This window comes from Amphiprion ocellaris, chromosome 21 (assembly GCF_022539595.1).
Source record: "Amphiprion ocellaris isolate individual 3 ecotype Okinawa chromosome 21, ASM2253959v1, whole genome shotgun sequence".
Lineage (NCBI taxonomy): Eukaryota > Metazoa > Chordata > Actinopteri > Pomacentridae > Amphiprion > Amphiprion ocellaris.
Window position 1 is genome coordinate 21,390,604 of NC_072786.1, and position 16,859 is coordinate 21,407,462.

Below are 16,859 nucleotides of genomic sequence, written 5' to 3' on the forward strand. Positions count from 1 at the left end.
ACCTCTTCAGGTATTTATTTATTCAAGTGTTCATATCTTGGAAAATAGACACATTTTTAAATCACTCTACAACTCAGCAGGAGCTGAGAATATTACTTGATGCTTTCTCTTTGTTTATATCTTATCTGCTGGTTTGTCCTTTGGCTAGAACTTGTTTATTTCTCCCTTTTCAATTTGTAGTTAAACACTACTGAACCACCAGACAATGACTAACAAGTGAATTTTTATCATTTTGTTGTTCTGTATTGTTTTTGTCCTTAATGCTCATTTTTCTTTTGTGAAACATGTCTGATTCATAGTGATAGTCACTCCTTGAACATGTTGTCTTTCCTCTGTTATCAGTGTATTTTTGTGCTCATACATATCCAGTTTCACTTGGCATCACCTGACTCTTGTGGGCGTGTTTTTGGTTAGCCGACCCATCGCCTTGTGGATATTGTTTTACTCAGCCAGTGGCTCCATCAGATAAAATAAATAACATTCCATGATCAGTGCAGACATCTTGTCTACAGAGTCTAATGGGTTCTGTTGGCTTCTGCACCTCTGTCAGAGGAGAGGTGACAGATTCTTTGCTTCAAGATCTCCGGCAGCAGTCAGACGCTTCCTGCCAGATTGACTGAAATCTCTGCTGCAGTCTCAGCTCCGCCTCAAACCCATTATAAATAGACCTCTGTCTTCCCACCACTCACCTCCGTCCTACCCAGGGAGGCAGGGAGGAGAGAATCTGGACCAAGTGATAGTAGGGGGATGAGAAACTGAAACAATTCAAATGGGTGTGCAAGTGAAACGGAGCAAGAAAGAACAGAATGTGATTTGGCAGGAAGGAAGCAGCAAGCCTGAACAGTTCGCTTTTCTTCTCTCTGCTTCATAATCAGTGTGGTGTGTGGTTGTTGCTGAGGCTCAGGCCGAGCTCAGCACTGCAGCAGCAGCAGCTCGTCTTCTCGATGCTTATGTGCCGACCTGTAACCCCAGCCTCTGTCTAGGAACCCAGATGTCTGTCATCCAGCCTGTGCTCTGTTTGTCAGTCAGTCTGATATCACCATATGGGTTTTGTTAGACTATCAAAATACTGAACCCTTGTTTGTGTTACTTTAGAGTTGTCATAGTGCAAGTTGTTAAAACAAAGTTTTTTCAAATATATCATTGAACTAAATAACCCTAACTCTTGGCATCGTCAGTAATAGTTGTTCACCGATATGAGTTTTCAGTTGCCAGTGCTGATATTTAAAGAACAGGACGACCGATGTCCAGTCTGCCCCAGCCTTATAGCCCCCTTTAAGATGAGGTGAATAACACAGATTTTCTCATTACTATGGCACCTGTCAGTTGGTGGGATAAATTAGGCCTCAGATGAACACTTCTTGAAGTTGATGTGTTGGAAGAAGGACAAAATTGTGATGCTAGATGAGTGGGTCAGAGTCTCCATAACAGCAGCTCTTGTAGGGTGTTCCATTATATACTGGTTTGTACCTAAAGTGGTCCAAGGTAGGACCACCAGTGAACCAGTAACAGGTTCATGGGTGCCCAAGGCTCACTGATGTATGTGATGAGTGAAGACTGGCTCTTGTGTTCTTATCCAACAGCAGGGCTACTGTATCACAAATGGCTGAAAATCTTAATGCTGGCTGTGAAAATTGCTATGAAAGCCCCTCCAATGGTCATGTGAATATCACAGCTGGACTATGGAAAAACGTGCCTGTTCTGATGATTTTTGTTCAATGCAACAGCTTCACTAAATTCTAGTTTTATATTCTCTTTTTATATTCAGTTTTCACTGTCAAAAAAGTGATGATTCTCCTTCATGTTTATTGTCAAGGTCAAAATGGATCGCTGCTGCAGTGGAGTGTATTAAATACACCACCGTTCAAAAGTTTGGGGTCACTTAGAAATGTCCTTATTTTTGAAAGAAAAGTGTTTTTTTCAGTGTAGCCAAACCCAATCCACATATGATTCCCTCACCTCTTGATGCTGATGGTATATCTGTCTGTTTGTTTGGCATGCTCTTGCCAGCACTTCAGTTGTGTTTTTGCTTTAACGTGGATTTTTTTTTTTTTTTTGAGAATGATGAAGCAAAAGCCTTGTTTTATGAAATACATGCACTGCTGTTCAAAAGTTTGGGGTCACTTAGAAATGTCCGTATTTTTGAAAGAAAAGCAGTTTTTTCAATGAAAGTAACATTAAATGAGTCATAAATCCAGTGTAGACATTGTTAATGTGGTAAATGACTATTCTAGCTGGAAACAGCTGATTTTTAATGGAATATCTCCATAGGGGTACAGAGGAACATTTCCAGCAACCATCACTCCTGTGTTCTAATGCTACATTGAGTTAGCTAATGGTGTTGAAAGGCTAATTGATGATTAGAAAAACCTTGTGCAGTTATGTTAGCACATGAATAAAAGTGTGAGTTTTCATGGAGGACATGAAATTGTGTGGGTGACCCCAAACTTTTCAACGGTAGTCTATATGTCTCCCAGTCCAATTGATTGTAGTGTAAAACCAACACTAATAACGATTATATCAACTAAGCTTACAGTAGTTAATTGAGTCAGTCTAAATAGTTAGAATTTTGAATCATTATCCTGCATTTAAAGCAGCAGATCACCACAGCAGTTCTCATGCTGAGTCAGTCGAGTGTCGAGCTGCTGGCAGCGTATCATGAATTTCATGCTCGTTGTGCTTCCTCTTCTGTGTGCACAATTCATGGGAAAATGCAAAAGGAACTACTTGCTGCTGAAAATGGATTCAGTCTTCAACATTGCTGTGCTGAGCTATAGGAGCGGTCTGCACTTTGTTTGTGGTTTTTGATGAACAGACGTGGAGCTGGTCTGTCAGTTAAACTAGAGGGAATTTTATTGTAATTGGACACCAAATGTCGAGTCCACAATTAGAATTGCTGTTTAGCATATTAAAGTATAGAGTCTCATGTACACAGTGAGTGCCGTGTTCTGCCATTTTATTTGCACATCATTTGATAGTTTCACTTCCAGGGCAACCTTTGGTCTTACCTGTTCTCCTGCAGTGTGCATGCCTTCCTCTGATCACTGACCACACAGACCCTCATCCCTGTTGTTTCAGTGCCTTGCTGTATCCACCGCCGGCCTCCAGTCTGCAGTAATCACAGTAGAACAACACTGTGTCTCTGTCTCTCATCACACCAAGCTGAATTTGCATTCTGTTTGCTCTTTCTGTTGGTCCTTGTTGCCATGGTGGCACGTTGCTATGTTATCAAGTAGTTTTCTCTGTTAGCCTCTAATACTGCTGTTTGCTGCTTAACTGTTTTTTTCATGTTGATGAGAAGAAAGTTTTATTATTAATAGAACTCGTCAAACTCATGCCTACATTTGCACACTTTTCCTCCCCCAAAGCTAATAAGAAATGCTGACATGCATGACTTGTACATGGTGTTATTTCCTTATCGCAGCTGAGTCAGACCTGTAGAGATAAATGTTTGTATCTGAGTTGAGCTCCCTATTGATTTATTTGTTGTTTTCTCTTTTGCAGTTCCAATGACTGGTTTTACCCAGAGAGCCACTATTGACCCTGAACTCAACGAGATCCATGTCCTGTCAGGCCTCAGCAAAGACAAGGACAAACGTGAGGAGAACGTCCGCAACTCCTTCTGGATCTACGACATCGCCCGCAATAGCTGGTAGGAGACAGGATGACAAATAAACACACACTTTGTGCTGCTGCGATGTTTCTCTGATCGTAACCACAACAACACTCGCAGGAAGCACTTTCACACACGCCAGCTCTTTGTAGCCAAGATCTTCACCACAACAGATAGCAGAGAGTACATGCATACACACATGCGCCTCATACTCACAACATTTATATACAAATGTCAGCGCTGCAGACCGTCACATGTCAAAGCATTTCATGACCTCTACACACAGCTGGTAATCCCTCAGCCATCTACCAGGGAACTGCTTGTTCCCAGTGTGTATGTGTGTCTATGTATGTGTGTACGTCATATGTGGATTGGTGTTTGTCAAAGAACAAGCTGTCATGCTGCAGCCGTCATTGTTCCAGTACATGGATTTCAGTTACTGTTCTTGTACTCAGTGTCCAGTCAGATAAGTCTGTGAGACATTTAACAGCCTAATATGAATCTGCGCTTCTTCTTTGTGAGAAACAGTTTCAGTTTTATACTGTGGAGTGGGAACATTTCTGCTGATCCTCACTGTCTCAGACCGCTTCAAAGGGCTGTTTGAGCGTTCAGACTTGGTTTCATGATTCAGGTTTGCATCATGTTTAGATTAGGGTTTTTTAAAGGACTAATGAATGCATTATGACACAGATTGTCCCGACAAAGATAAAAGTACAAAATGTGTGTTTCTGTTTGTACAAACTGCATTTGTTGAATAGTTTTTCCTTGAGGGCTACAGGAAGTGTTCAGTTTCTTGTTGTCACCAATGTATATTTGCTTCCTCCCTCTCTTTTTCTCGTGTGTGTTTCTGTGCAGGTCATGCGTGTATAAGAATGATCAGGCTGTGAAAGAAAACCCAAGCAAGGCTCTGCAGGAGGAGGAACCGTGTCCACGCTTTGCACACCAGCTGGTCTACGATGAGATGCACAAAGTAACACACACACACACACACACACACACACACTGTGTCACACAGTATTCAAGTCAAAAAATAAAATAGTGGCTCTATAAAACGCTCAAAATTGTATTCAGTTAGAGACAAGTTACCATCTCTCTGTTACTCTTTCACACACCTCACTCTATTCTGTTGACACCTAAAATGAGGATGTTCCCCTCATTAATGCTGCCAAATGATCGTAGAATGAAGTACAACATGGTGGACAGCTTTGGACTTATCACTCTTTACAAATCACGGAGTACAAAAGTTGCAAGTCAGAATATGGAGGAAATGACAAACCTAGCTATGGCTCAGTTTCTGTTGGAATTTGAAATCTTAATGTCAGAAACAAAAGCACAAATTCGATTATTCATGCGTTACAGTATTCGTGGGAGCTTTGTGAGAGCACAATGTCCTTTTGAAAGGTCCAAATTAGAATTAACAACTTTGTCTTTTAAACAATAATTTTTTAATTTTTTTGGAATTGCCACAGTTGTTTGCGAATAATGAGGCCAGAAACGTGAGCAAGTTTTATGTGGCTGCATTGTTCACAGTAAAACAGGAAAAGTCTTTCTGGACAAACTGCTGAATGTCACTTTGCCACTCATGGTTTCTAGTGTTTAGGGGTACTCCCTAAACATCAAGGCTCAGAAGCATCAGTCGAAGATCCATATTGTAACTTCTTTAAATTAAGCATTCATTTATCCACGGGACAGCATGCGCTACATTTGTGGTTAACTCATGAAACCTGAGGTGGAGTGATGCTCTTTCTACCGCTCAAGACTTTGCCTGCAAGGGACACTGTGTTGTGTGTAACTTGTGTGTCACGTATGCCCTGTGGTGTGGGAAATAAGCCACTCAGGTGCACCAAAGAAGTACCACTACATGCACATGCATGCTAACAGGGCTGATTAAGTGACTTTGGTCAGACATAAAGTGTGTAGATAGGCTGACGTTTTGGTGTAACAGCTATTCAGTATATATACGTATCGTGTTCGTTGCTCTGAAATGAAGGAAATAAAGGCCTGGTCCATACGACGTTACTACGGTGCCTCTCTGCATCCCCGTCATCATTGTAGAGTTGGTCTGGACAAAGATCACCATCTAATGAACTGGGCCAGAGTAAAGAGAGTCACAGTCTCCCAACTACAGAAAAAAGAAAAAACTAAGCAAAAAGGAATGAAAAAACGTTTCAATCATCCTGATTTGACTGACAACATTCAGATTCAGGGTCAGTCCTATTATTTTTATTAACTTACTTGAAATAGTGATTTCCTCTTTGCCACACATCTGATGTTAAACGATGTACAACAAAACTCCACACTCTATGATGTTTTTTTTGTTTGTTTTATGTTACAAACTGCTTTCAAATGAAGAATTTTAAAGTGAAAATTATGAAGGCAGTATAAAGTTTCATTTCATACTGTGAACATTTTCTTGGCTTTATTATGGCAACAGGTAAACACAGAGGAAGTTTGCAGGGGAAACCAGAAATAGGCTTTTCTAGAATCTAATCCTGACCCAAATAAAGGCCTGGTTGTCTTTGCCACTGGGGTCAGTACATTTAGGATAGTTTTTTCTGGCTTGCTTGCCTGGAGCTAGATCAGAAGATCCAAAATACTTTCATAGCAGAATCACTTGACTCTGTTGTAAAGTAACAATAAATCTACCCATGGTCAACCAATTATCAGATCTGATATTTAGCATTTTTCTGATTACTGGTATAGTGGTTTTAACAGATAGATTCATTTAAAATACACTGTTTTGGCTTTGCTGCAGCTGCCTCTGTGTTGTAACCTCTCTGTAGTCTCAGTCTGATTGGTTACAGGTCACGAGTAATAGCCTAAAATAGGATAAATGTTTAAACTCTCCATTAAACATATGCACAACATAGATTTAAAAAGGCAATATAATGACAATTCTGTCATTCTAAATTTTGACACTAAGATTTTTTTTTCTTGCAGTAAATTCTGTAAACTCACAGAGCCAGATGTGTGAGTGGTGTAAATCTTCTGTATTTTGTTGGGGATTTTTCATGGTGGCTTTGTGTGTGTTAAGGGAGTGTGGAGTAGAAGATTTCATCAGCTGTTTTGTTTCCTGTGTGTCTCCAGGTGCATTACCTATTTGGTGGAAACCCTGGCAAGTCTTGCTCTCCGAAGATGCGCCTGGATGACTTCTGGTCCCTCAAACTGTGTCGGCCCTCCAAGGAGTACCTGCTCCGCCACTGCAGATACCTCATCAGGAAATACAGGTCTGTAGCAGCAGCCCCGATACTTCTCCCACCACTGCATCTGTTTGTCTAGTTCAAATTAAATTTGCTGCCTTTTATGCAATTGTGACAGCACTTCATAACAAGACTTTAACAGAGAGCGCAGTACTCCACCAAGGCTGCTCAGTCGTTGTATCATTTCCAACGGATGAAATCTTCAATAAAAAATGACCTTGCGCTGAGCACAGGCGTGTGTTATGCATGTGTACATTATGTACAGATACCAAATTGCGTGACCTAAATATGTAGCGGGTGGTGGGAATTGATGTGACTCAGAAACATCTCACAATTTAATCAATTGCTCCTTGTATCATTTCCAACGGATATGTCATGTGGTCGTCAGCAGGCAGCTGACGTAGTGTTCACTTGTTGTCATGGTTACAGTGACGGCGTCCCACTATCTCACAGTGATACAGAAATCTTTAACAAATCCATGGATCCAGACTATAAGCTGCATCACTGCCAAAATCTAATCACTTGGTCCTTGTGTCATTTCTGACCTTCCCTGTAAATTTCGTCCAAATCCGTTAGTGTGTTTTCGACTAATGTTGCGAACAAACAGACAAACCAACACCGATTGTCACATAACTCCGCTCCGTTCCTTGATGGAGTAATTACTCAGGTTATAATTACAATTTGTTGCAACTGTCCAGGAATCTAAATGGATTTTCAGTCTGGTTAGAATCGCTACATAAATTGTATTCTTGATGTTTAGATGGGAAGAGCTGGTAACAGATCAGTGCTGTAGAGTTATATTTGAGTTGGACACAATGAAACTTGGAGTAATCATGACTGTGTTTATGTGGACTTTAATGTCCTAGTCATGATTTTTAAAGTATAGATTTACTCATGTAAGCACCATATGTTAATTTGTGCCGACTACTTCCTCAGGTGTGGCTTCTGCCAAGTGACCGAACAGAAACACATACTGTCTGGGGAAGACTTTGTCTTGTCTTAGGACTTTTATGAAGCAGCTGATAACTTTGTTTCTGACAGCACATGCATACACTTTTTGTGGCTGTGCTTCTTTGAACCCCAACCTGATTAGCAAACAAGCAATATTCCCCACAGCGAGTGATGAACTGGAACTGGTGCTGGTACTGTTGTTTCCTCTGGGCTCATGAGTGATCTAACTGTGTCACACAGCCAGTAGGAGTCTCTTATACTCACACGGAGATGTTCTCTCCACTCTGGGCCACTGAACCCCATCATGATGACTCTATCCCACCAGTCTGGCTGCATATCTTCATCCACTGCTACTCCCTACACGGTGACAGTAACAGCCTAAACACAGGTCAAAGTGGAGGACGTGTAATATTTTTTGTCACTCTCTTCTCCTATTGCTGGCAATGAGGTGGATCCACCAAACTGCAATGTGATGCCGGCATTTAATAGCACTAACCCTCCTATGAGCCAAAGTGGCCTCATTTATATTATCCGCATTCAGTTTAATTTAAGGTTAGGCTAACAGTAGCAGTAGGAATGTCAGATTAAATTGCTGGGTTGTGTTGTAAACATCACAGGTGCAAACAGCACGCAGTAGTCTGTAACTTACTGCTAGTATTTATCTTATATAGAGAGGTATGAATAACCAGATTTCTCTGTGCTCAGTGTAAACACTGTCTCCCAAACATGATCAGAGCTGAGATGGAGCTCATGAAGAGGAAAATGTTGTGCGTGTAAACACAGTCTATGAGATTTTTCATGTTTCATTCTTCATTTGTTGCTGCTCGATGTTGTTTCCCTTTGGTACATTTGTCAACAACGGTGCCAACTGTTGAGGCGTTGACCTTTTTCAGATGGAAAATAACATCTTAGGGGAGAGTAATACATCATGAAAAGCCTTTGACTTGGTGATGGAAAGTCATGATGAGGCTGTAGAAACTTCCATCAGGGTCATTGTTTCCTGCCTGTGGAGCCATAGGCATGTAATTGCCTTGCTGCTGTTGCCATCTAGTGGATGATAGTTGTAACTCCAGCACGTCTTCTGAGTATGTTTCCCATTATTGTGCTTTGTTTGGTAAGGTTCGAGGAGAAAGCCCAGTCAGAGCCACTGAGTGCACTCAAGTACCTGCAGAACGACCTGTCGCTCACTGTGGACCACACAGACCCTGATGAGACCAAAGAGGTACCGCATTACACTTTAGCCTTTACATTTTTGACTTTCTACTTATTTAAGTATCAGCTTCAGGTTTCAGTATTTCAGAAATATCCACATATTAAACAAAGCTGACCCTGTAGATGAAAAGACAAAAATAGAGAGAAGCAGGGTGAGGATGAGAAGCGACATGAGCTCTAAATGAGTTCCTCCAAGTCAGAAAAGGCTGGTGTGAATGTTGAGCATGTCTCCGTGTGTGAATAATGCAGGAAGTCCCATTAGGTTGGAGCTGAAACTGTAATTTGTAACCTCCATCTGTCCAGACAGATCTGTGATTAGAAGGTGTATTCTGCCCTCATCTGTATTCAGAGGGGCGCAGCAGCTACTGCAGCAGCAGCTTCGTCTGCTCAGGCCGTTTGTTTGTTCAGCGCTGTTGAATGTTAAAGTGACTCAGGCGTTTTTGCTGTGCTTCAGTTCCAGCTCCTGCCCTCGGCGCTCTTCAAGTCCAGCTCTGACTTCATCCCTCTGGGTAAGAACCTGACCACTGTTCATAATAACACAATACAGGTCCACGCAGGAAAGCTACTTCAGCTAGCCTCAGTTTGTCTGCATGTTTGACATATAGAATGTTAAGATTTTATCTGTTAAGAATTTCTCTAGTAGCTGTTGTCCCACAGTGTTTTCCTCAGTTTGGAATAAAGTTCAAAAATAGAATTAACAAACTGAAATGATGCTTTGGATTCAAGCTGGAGAGCAATGTATCAGAGCCAAACACTTTACTGTAGTGGAACCTCAGTGTTTGTTACGTAAGCTTCGCTCTAAGTCTCAACTATGTGATATGAAAAACATTGTGCATTGAAAATGTCAGCAAAACATACTCAAAATATCTCCTCATTTAGAAAATTACCCCTGAGTGCTGCGCTGTAATTTCATTTTGCCTTTGCTTTAGCAAAAAAAAAACGTCTCATTGAGATTAAGAAGAGATATCTCATTCCAGAGGAGTATAAACGACTATAAATACTAACAACTGTCTCAACCTATCAGAATAAGCCTGAGTTATTACTCCTGATTAATTCATGTGGAGACAGCATTCTACTGATGTTGTTGGTCTAGGACTTGTTAATTTCAACTATTTTCTGTAGTCTTGTCCAGTAGAATAGGGGATGCATCATATCTTATCACCTCATCATGTACATTATAAGTATCAACTAATATGAGGTAGAGTGAGGCATTCAATCAAGGCTGACAGTGTTATGAAAATATGAAAAATAGAAGAGGACATAGCTTTGATCTACCCATTCTTTAGGAAAAGTGATGTTAATTCCAGCATTTCATGTGATTCACTGTTTTCTTCTACCAGTTAAAAAGGTTATGCTAACAGGGTTGTTGTGGGACACACGTTCCATACATAATAATTATTTAAAATATTAAGTTGATTTAAAAAAGAAAGTGCTCCCACAATTACAAGAGACATCAATGAAAAAAATAATATCAAAAAAGGAGATTTAAACTCATTTTAACTGTTTTATTTGAGACGAGAAAAATGGCACTTTAGGGGGAACTCCAGGCTTGTTTGGTATTTTTAAAAATATTTTCAAACATTCTTTTCTCCTAGTTTTTTTAGATTTGGTCTCAGGCCAAGTACATTTACACAACAACTGCATGTTTTAGTATTTTATACATGGATTATTTGAAATTTGATGGGTGAGACATAAAATTTCCTCCAATTCTGGAATGACCCTTGAACTGTATATTTAAAAAAGAAAAAGACCTTTTCTGGCATTTCTATGTGGATTGAGGTATTTGCAGAATCAGGCTGAAGTGTGCAGCGTTCAGAACTGAATGCAGCTGTAGTGTGTGGTTGTGGAACGAGTGTGCAGACTGCTGCAGTAACTACAAAGGCTCTGTTCTGTACTAGTCGTTGGGTTAATGATGCTTTTCTCCGTCTCGCTCAGGTTTCTCAGACGTAGACCAGACGTACGCTCAGCGGACGCAGCTCTTCGACACACTCGTCAACTTCTTCCCGGACAGCATGACCCCACCTAAGGGCAACCTGGTGGACCTCATCACCCTCTAGCCCCTCCCACCTCTGACGCCTCACCTGCTGGACTGACTGAACACCTGCCCCATGTGGAGACAGAGACCAGCTCTTTTTCTATTCCTGAACCCTGCTGGTGGGATTACACTTAATCCACCTCCACCACACTGACCTGCTGCTGTCACGGGCTGCGTTACCACGACGATGAGGGTCGTAAACACACACAACAACACTGTGCTAGTTGGATATGAGCGCAATTCCACGACAGCCTGAGGTGTGTGTGTTTTTCCTTTTGTTTTTGCTGAGCACGCACAGCCCTGCTTGTGTTTTTCATCTTCACTTGATTGTTTTTTTTTCTTCCCAGAAAAGTTGAAGCCAAAAAAGAGGATTTGCACATTTGTTTGCAATCTTTTTTTTCCATTGATTCTTCCTGGTTTTTTTGTTTTTAAAGCTCTGGATTTGTGCACTCAAACTCCCACACAGTAGACCACAGGCGTCTATCCACATGTTTGGAGCAGAACAGATGAGAATGACGTCTGTTGAGGCCAGTTGTTGCAAAAGTTCAATTCAGATTCACTTATTTATTTGAAGACGGGGCGGTGTCACCAACGCACAAGCTCCCCTGTTCTTTTACTATTCTTTCTGCATCTCTACTGCAAAATATTTCTGGCTCCATTTCAGCTTCCTCATTGATGATTTGGTTAGTTTGCTTTTCTGTAACACACCCCCCTATTTGTGATCGTGACAGCCATGCAGATGCAAAAAAAAAAAAGAAGAAGAACCATTTTAATAGTGTTGTAGGAACAGTAGAGGAATGATTCTATGAGATAAAGTTTAATATATATTGAAATATACATTTATATTGGTTTTGGTTGTTATCCCTGTAAAACTGGCTGATACAAGTTGTTTCCTCAGTAATTATTGGACTGTAATTTAATTCTAAGTGGTTCCATGGTGTACAGAATATGTAAATATACTTTAGGAATTTTTTCAAAGTTTCCTGGATTGAACAGATCCTCTGCTGGATCGCGTTCTTTCTCCACATACAGAAACTTTCTGGCTCTACATTTAACACTCATCGTTACTTATGGGAAAGAATTTCAAATAGTTGGTGTGGGTGTGTGGATGAAGTGCTGCTGCCACTTATCCAGTTTGATCAGCATTACAGTGGCAGAAATCTTTTTGAGCTGAGAGGAGGTTCCTTTAGTGTGATGAATTTTCCTGTTTTCTCCTCAAAGTTCCAAATGTCCACCAGAATAGTTTTGTGAATTAGACAGCAGGACTGAGAGGAAGCAGCCTGAGGCCTTGTTTGCCTCTGAGTTCAGTCTGTTACGGTCATAAAACACCCAGTTTGCAGGTGTTATGTCACTTTTGCCCGAGCCGTTGGATTAGAAATGCTGGTTGGTTTTACTTTGAACAAGTATTGATCTGCAACTAACTGTTAGCATTATCATTCCTGATTGATCTGACCATAGTTTTTTTTTGTTTTTTTTTAAAAAATCTATTGGTTTTTTGATTTGTTAAATGTTAAAATAGGTTATAAAAAAAAAAATACCCTTCACATTTTGCCACAGCCCAAGAAATTGAAAAAAAAACCAAGTAAATTTGTAGCATTTTTGCCTAAAAATGACTTGAACACCTGATCACTTATCTTCCGTTAACAGGCTGAATTCCATTGGGATCCTGAGGTCTATTCAGAATTCCTGCTGCCATATGTGTGCCACATTAACACAAATATGAATTGATAGAAGTGAAGTTCACTGAGTCACCAACCATCTACAATAGCATTCAAAAGTTTGGGGTCACTTAGAAATGTCCTTATTTTTGAAAGAAAAGCAGTTTTTTCAATGAAGATAACATTAAATGAATGATAAATCCAGTGTAGACATTGTTAATGTGGTAAATGACTATTCTAGCTGGAAACAGCTGATTTTTAATGGAATATCTCCATAGGGGTACAGAGGAACATTTCCAGCAACCATCACTCCTGTGTTCTAATGCTACATTGTGTTAGCTAATGGTGTTGAAAGGCTAACTGATGATTAGAAAACCTTTGTGTAATTATGTTAGCACATGAATAAAAGTGTGAGTTTTCATGGAAAACATGAAATTATCTTGGTGACCCCAAACTTTTCAATGGTAGTGTTTGTTATCATATTGATCAAACTAATGATCTTCAGCTGAGCCGTGTTATTCAGGTAACTCTTTCCATAGTCATCAGGGTTGGCCATGACAGGTGGTGGAGCAGGTTGTCCTCTAAATGTACAGTTGGTGGTTCAATCCCTGGCCCCTCATGCATCAGAGTGTCCTTGGTCAACACTCAAAAGATTATGTAGTATTTTCTATTCCTAGAGGAAACTTGTGAAACTGATGATTTTTAGTTCAGTTAAAGAAGTGGTAAAACTGAATACAGTCCCCCTGAAACCAGATGTCAGATGCTGGGTGTCAGCTCACTGAAAAGGAGTAAAAAACTGTGAGGTGGCAACTTTAAATCAAGTTTTAAATTGATGAAATAACAGAAAAGCAGTTAACCAGCTCACAGGTGGAAGGTGCTGTTTGAGAGTGTGGTGCTGGCAGAATATTTGGGGTCTTGCTCGGGCACAGTGAATGGAGGGAGGGGTTCGGCTGCAGGGCTGCTTCCCTGCTCGCGGCCCAGTTGCAAGCTTTTAGTCAACATGTTTACCTCTGCTGTCACCAAATCATGTTGGGCAGTTTGGGATTCATGTCCACTGGTGCTTACTGCTCACTGAAGGTCCCACCTGTAAGTGTTCCTGTTTGTTGTCTTCCATGACTCTCAGAGACAAGCTGATTGTCTTTCATAGGAAACGTGATCACTAACGTCCCACTGGAGTGTCTGAAGGTCAGGTGCAGCAGCACCAACTGATTGTCTCTTCCAGTACTATGTCTAGAACATCTGTGACGCATCACAACACTACATGACTCGTCACCGTTGGCACATCTGCTGCGACTGTTAGCCGGACTTTGTAGATAATCTGTGTGTATTGTACAGGATCAGCATTTTTCTATCTCTGAGCTTGAGGAACATTGAGAACAGACCAAGCAGATCAGTGGGGCGGTTTACCAAGAGGACAGAATGGGGTAAATATGTGGTTTGTAAGTTGTGTAACTCGTTTAAAAATTGTGTCATGTTCAACTGTTTTCTCAAACTGAGCGTTTGAGTGACAGACTTTAAGATCATACAGAACTAGTTATTGTATTTAAGTCTCTCTCTAGCATTGTATAGGCAGTTATTAACAATTAGTGCGCTTCTGAATTCTGAAATTAAAGGACCATTCTGGGGTTTTGCAAGTGTAAACCCAAAAAGTAATAACCTTGTGTAACTTTTAGCTGTGTTTCCACCAACAGAAAACAATCAAACAAAACTGGAATGTGTAGTTGTAGGGGCTAAGTCTGGACATTTCCCATGACATTTCACTCGCTATCTGCATTTTCACCCTGGTATAAATACGTGGGAAGATTAGGCATGTTAGTCAGCTGAAGCATCAAAAGTAGTCAGCTGTTTTACTACCTCATTTCTGAGCAACAATATGAAACAATGACAAACTTCATTTTTAGCAAGGCCTGGATTTTTCTATCAATCCATCTCCCATACTATTTCTTCTCTAGTTGCACGATGTTGTGTCCAAACACAACCCAGTAAACTTGTTTGGAGCTGCAGGTTTTTAAAATGGCTGCTGTAAAATGCTAGAGTATTCCACCTGTAATCAACATTGACACAACAGTTCCTGAAAAAGTGCTTGAAAAAGTAGTCACCAATGAGCGGGAACTTTATGCAACCTGAAACAGTTTAATTCCTGCAGTGGAAACACGGCTTTAGCTGGACAGCAGCCGCCGTAGCCTTGACTAGACAGGATATGATGTTTTCACATCATAGCTGAGTCAGATCCAGTGATCAGTTTTTCTGAAAGATATATTTCTGTTTATCTTTGAAAACCCCAGAGGGTCTTTTATCAACTGCTGAAAATGACATATCTCATTGCTTTTTTGTAAAACAGAAAATCTGAACATGAAAATATAGAATAATGAAAGGCACAAACTGAGGAAAGATGAATTCTAAAATGCAATGTAACCATAGCTCTTAGACAGGAAGATTATCTGTTACACAGCAGTGTCTCTCCAGTGCTAACCAATGCTAACATTAGCCACCCTAAGTTACTGTTCATACCAGAACAAGGAGGGCTTCAACAGTAAAACTACTGAGTACTAAACTGAGCGAAGATGTGTTTTCTTGCTCAAGAATTGAAGTTTTTGTTTGTATGAGTTAATGTCGTTTCTTTGTTCTAAACTTACTTGTTCGAATGACCACTGACTGTTGATTTTTCAGTGTGTGCTGCTTTGCAGACAGCTGTAATGTTTATTTCAGTATGCTGTGAAAATCAGCTGGCAGAGACTTGAAACAGTGCTGTCACTTCAAATCTGAACATGGTTGTATCTTCAGTGTAATGCCTCATCTGGACTTCTGCTTTCTTCCTTAGAGTTAGCTGAGATGTTCGATACCACACTCATATAGGTACCTTCATTATGATGCTAGCAAGTTGTGAGCCTAGCTTAGCATATAGACTGCACTGCAAGCCTGGCCTTTCCAGAGTTGATCTGGATCATTTGTAAAGCTCACTAAGAACCCAGTGGAGTCTACTGGTTGCAGACTGTTTGGAGGCTCTGGGCTAAGCTAAGCTAAGCTAAACAACCTACCAGTGGTGTCATTTTTAGCATACAGATATGAGGGTGGTTTCATCAAATCTCTGCAAGAAGAGAGCATGCATACTATTAAATTACAAAGGATGTGACTTGTAGCAAATGGGCTGAAATGTACAGAACCAAACAAAAAGCAGTGGTGTCATCCTTTAAGTGTCTGACATGAGATCTTCTTCTCCTAGCAGCCCTGCTTGAAGGCACTTGATGTGAAGTCTGTATCCGATAAATTCAGCCTCACTTCCTCGTTTACTTGATCCTGTATTTAAATGAACACTGAGCACATTTATCCTGTGACAGAACGTCTCATTAACTGCTCTGGTGTAACATATAAACCCCCCTGTGCTCCCCCAGAAGGCTGTTTACTGATTGTGGATGTTCTGCTGCTGTTCCCATCATCCCTGTAAATACTGTTGTTGCTGCATTTCCCTAATTAGCAGATCTCATCCCTCTGCATTTACATTTATTATTACTAATATTTTTGACAGCTTAGCATGAGCAAGCACCAACAGAAGCTACTTAGACATTTAATTCCCTAAATCCAGCAGTTGAGGAGAGTACAAGCTGTAACACTTTATGCCAATGTGTGGTCATTGGGCGTGTTCATGTTTTGGTGGACGAGGATGAAGGCATGTGTGTGTTCATGTATGTTTTGCCTCTGTTGCTCCGATAATGGAATCAATTATGTGATTATTTTTTTAAAAATCACTAGATTAAAGCAACATGAGGGATTATTTATGGCATTTTGATGATATTTAGGGCTTAGGACACTTTGCCGTAGCATTTCTGTTTGTGCCAGAAGAAAGATGTGTTGAAGAAAACGAACTGAAAGCACCTTTGTAAAAAATAAAATAAAATAAAACACACAATGCCAAATACTACTTTTCTTTTTGCTATTTTAGGGTAAACATCCTCCACACGTCGACATTCACTGTGTGGAAAGTTATTCCTTGTTTTCCTCTTTGTTTTCTCGTTAGGCCTGGGTGGGACTCAGGAGTCTAAAGGCTGGTACTCTCAGATCAGTGAGCACTACTCTGTGGATACAGTGAATGTGTAGAAAGCCTTGTAGTATTGCATTGTATGTAATGTATATAATGAATAAAGATTGTATTTTGTTCAAGTTTTCTTAACTGCTGTCTCTGTGGTGTTTCT

At 40.4% G+C, this 16,859-nt stretch overlaps 1 protein-coding gene across 2 annotated transcripts in view; it reads left to right on the top strand.

Moving 5' to 3' along the window:
• Positions 1-16,837, top strand: part of mkln1 (muskelin 1, intracellular mediator containing kelch motifs) — a 40,586-nt gene extending 23,749 nt beyond the window's left edge. For both annotated transcript variants that reach the window (XM_023299761.3, XM_023299760.3), the window contains exons 13-18: positions 3,505-3,652; positions 4,469-4,583; positions 6,701-6,840; positions 8,884-8,986; positions 9,431-9,485; positions 10,912-16,837. In XM_023299761.3, the coding sequence (XP_023155529.1) occupies positions 3,505-3,652; positions 4,469-4,583; positions 6,701-6,840; positions 8,884-8,986; positions 9,431-9,485; positions 10,912-11,033 (683 nt within the window). In that variant the 3' untranslated portion in view covers positions 11,034-16,837. The remainder of the gene's footprint in view (positions 1-3,504; positions 3,653-4,468; positions 4,584-6,700; positions 6,841-8,883; positions 8,987-9,430; positions 9,486-10,911) is intronic.
• Positions 16,838-16,859: the final 22 nt, after the last annotated feature.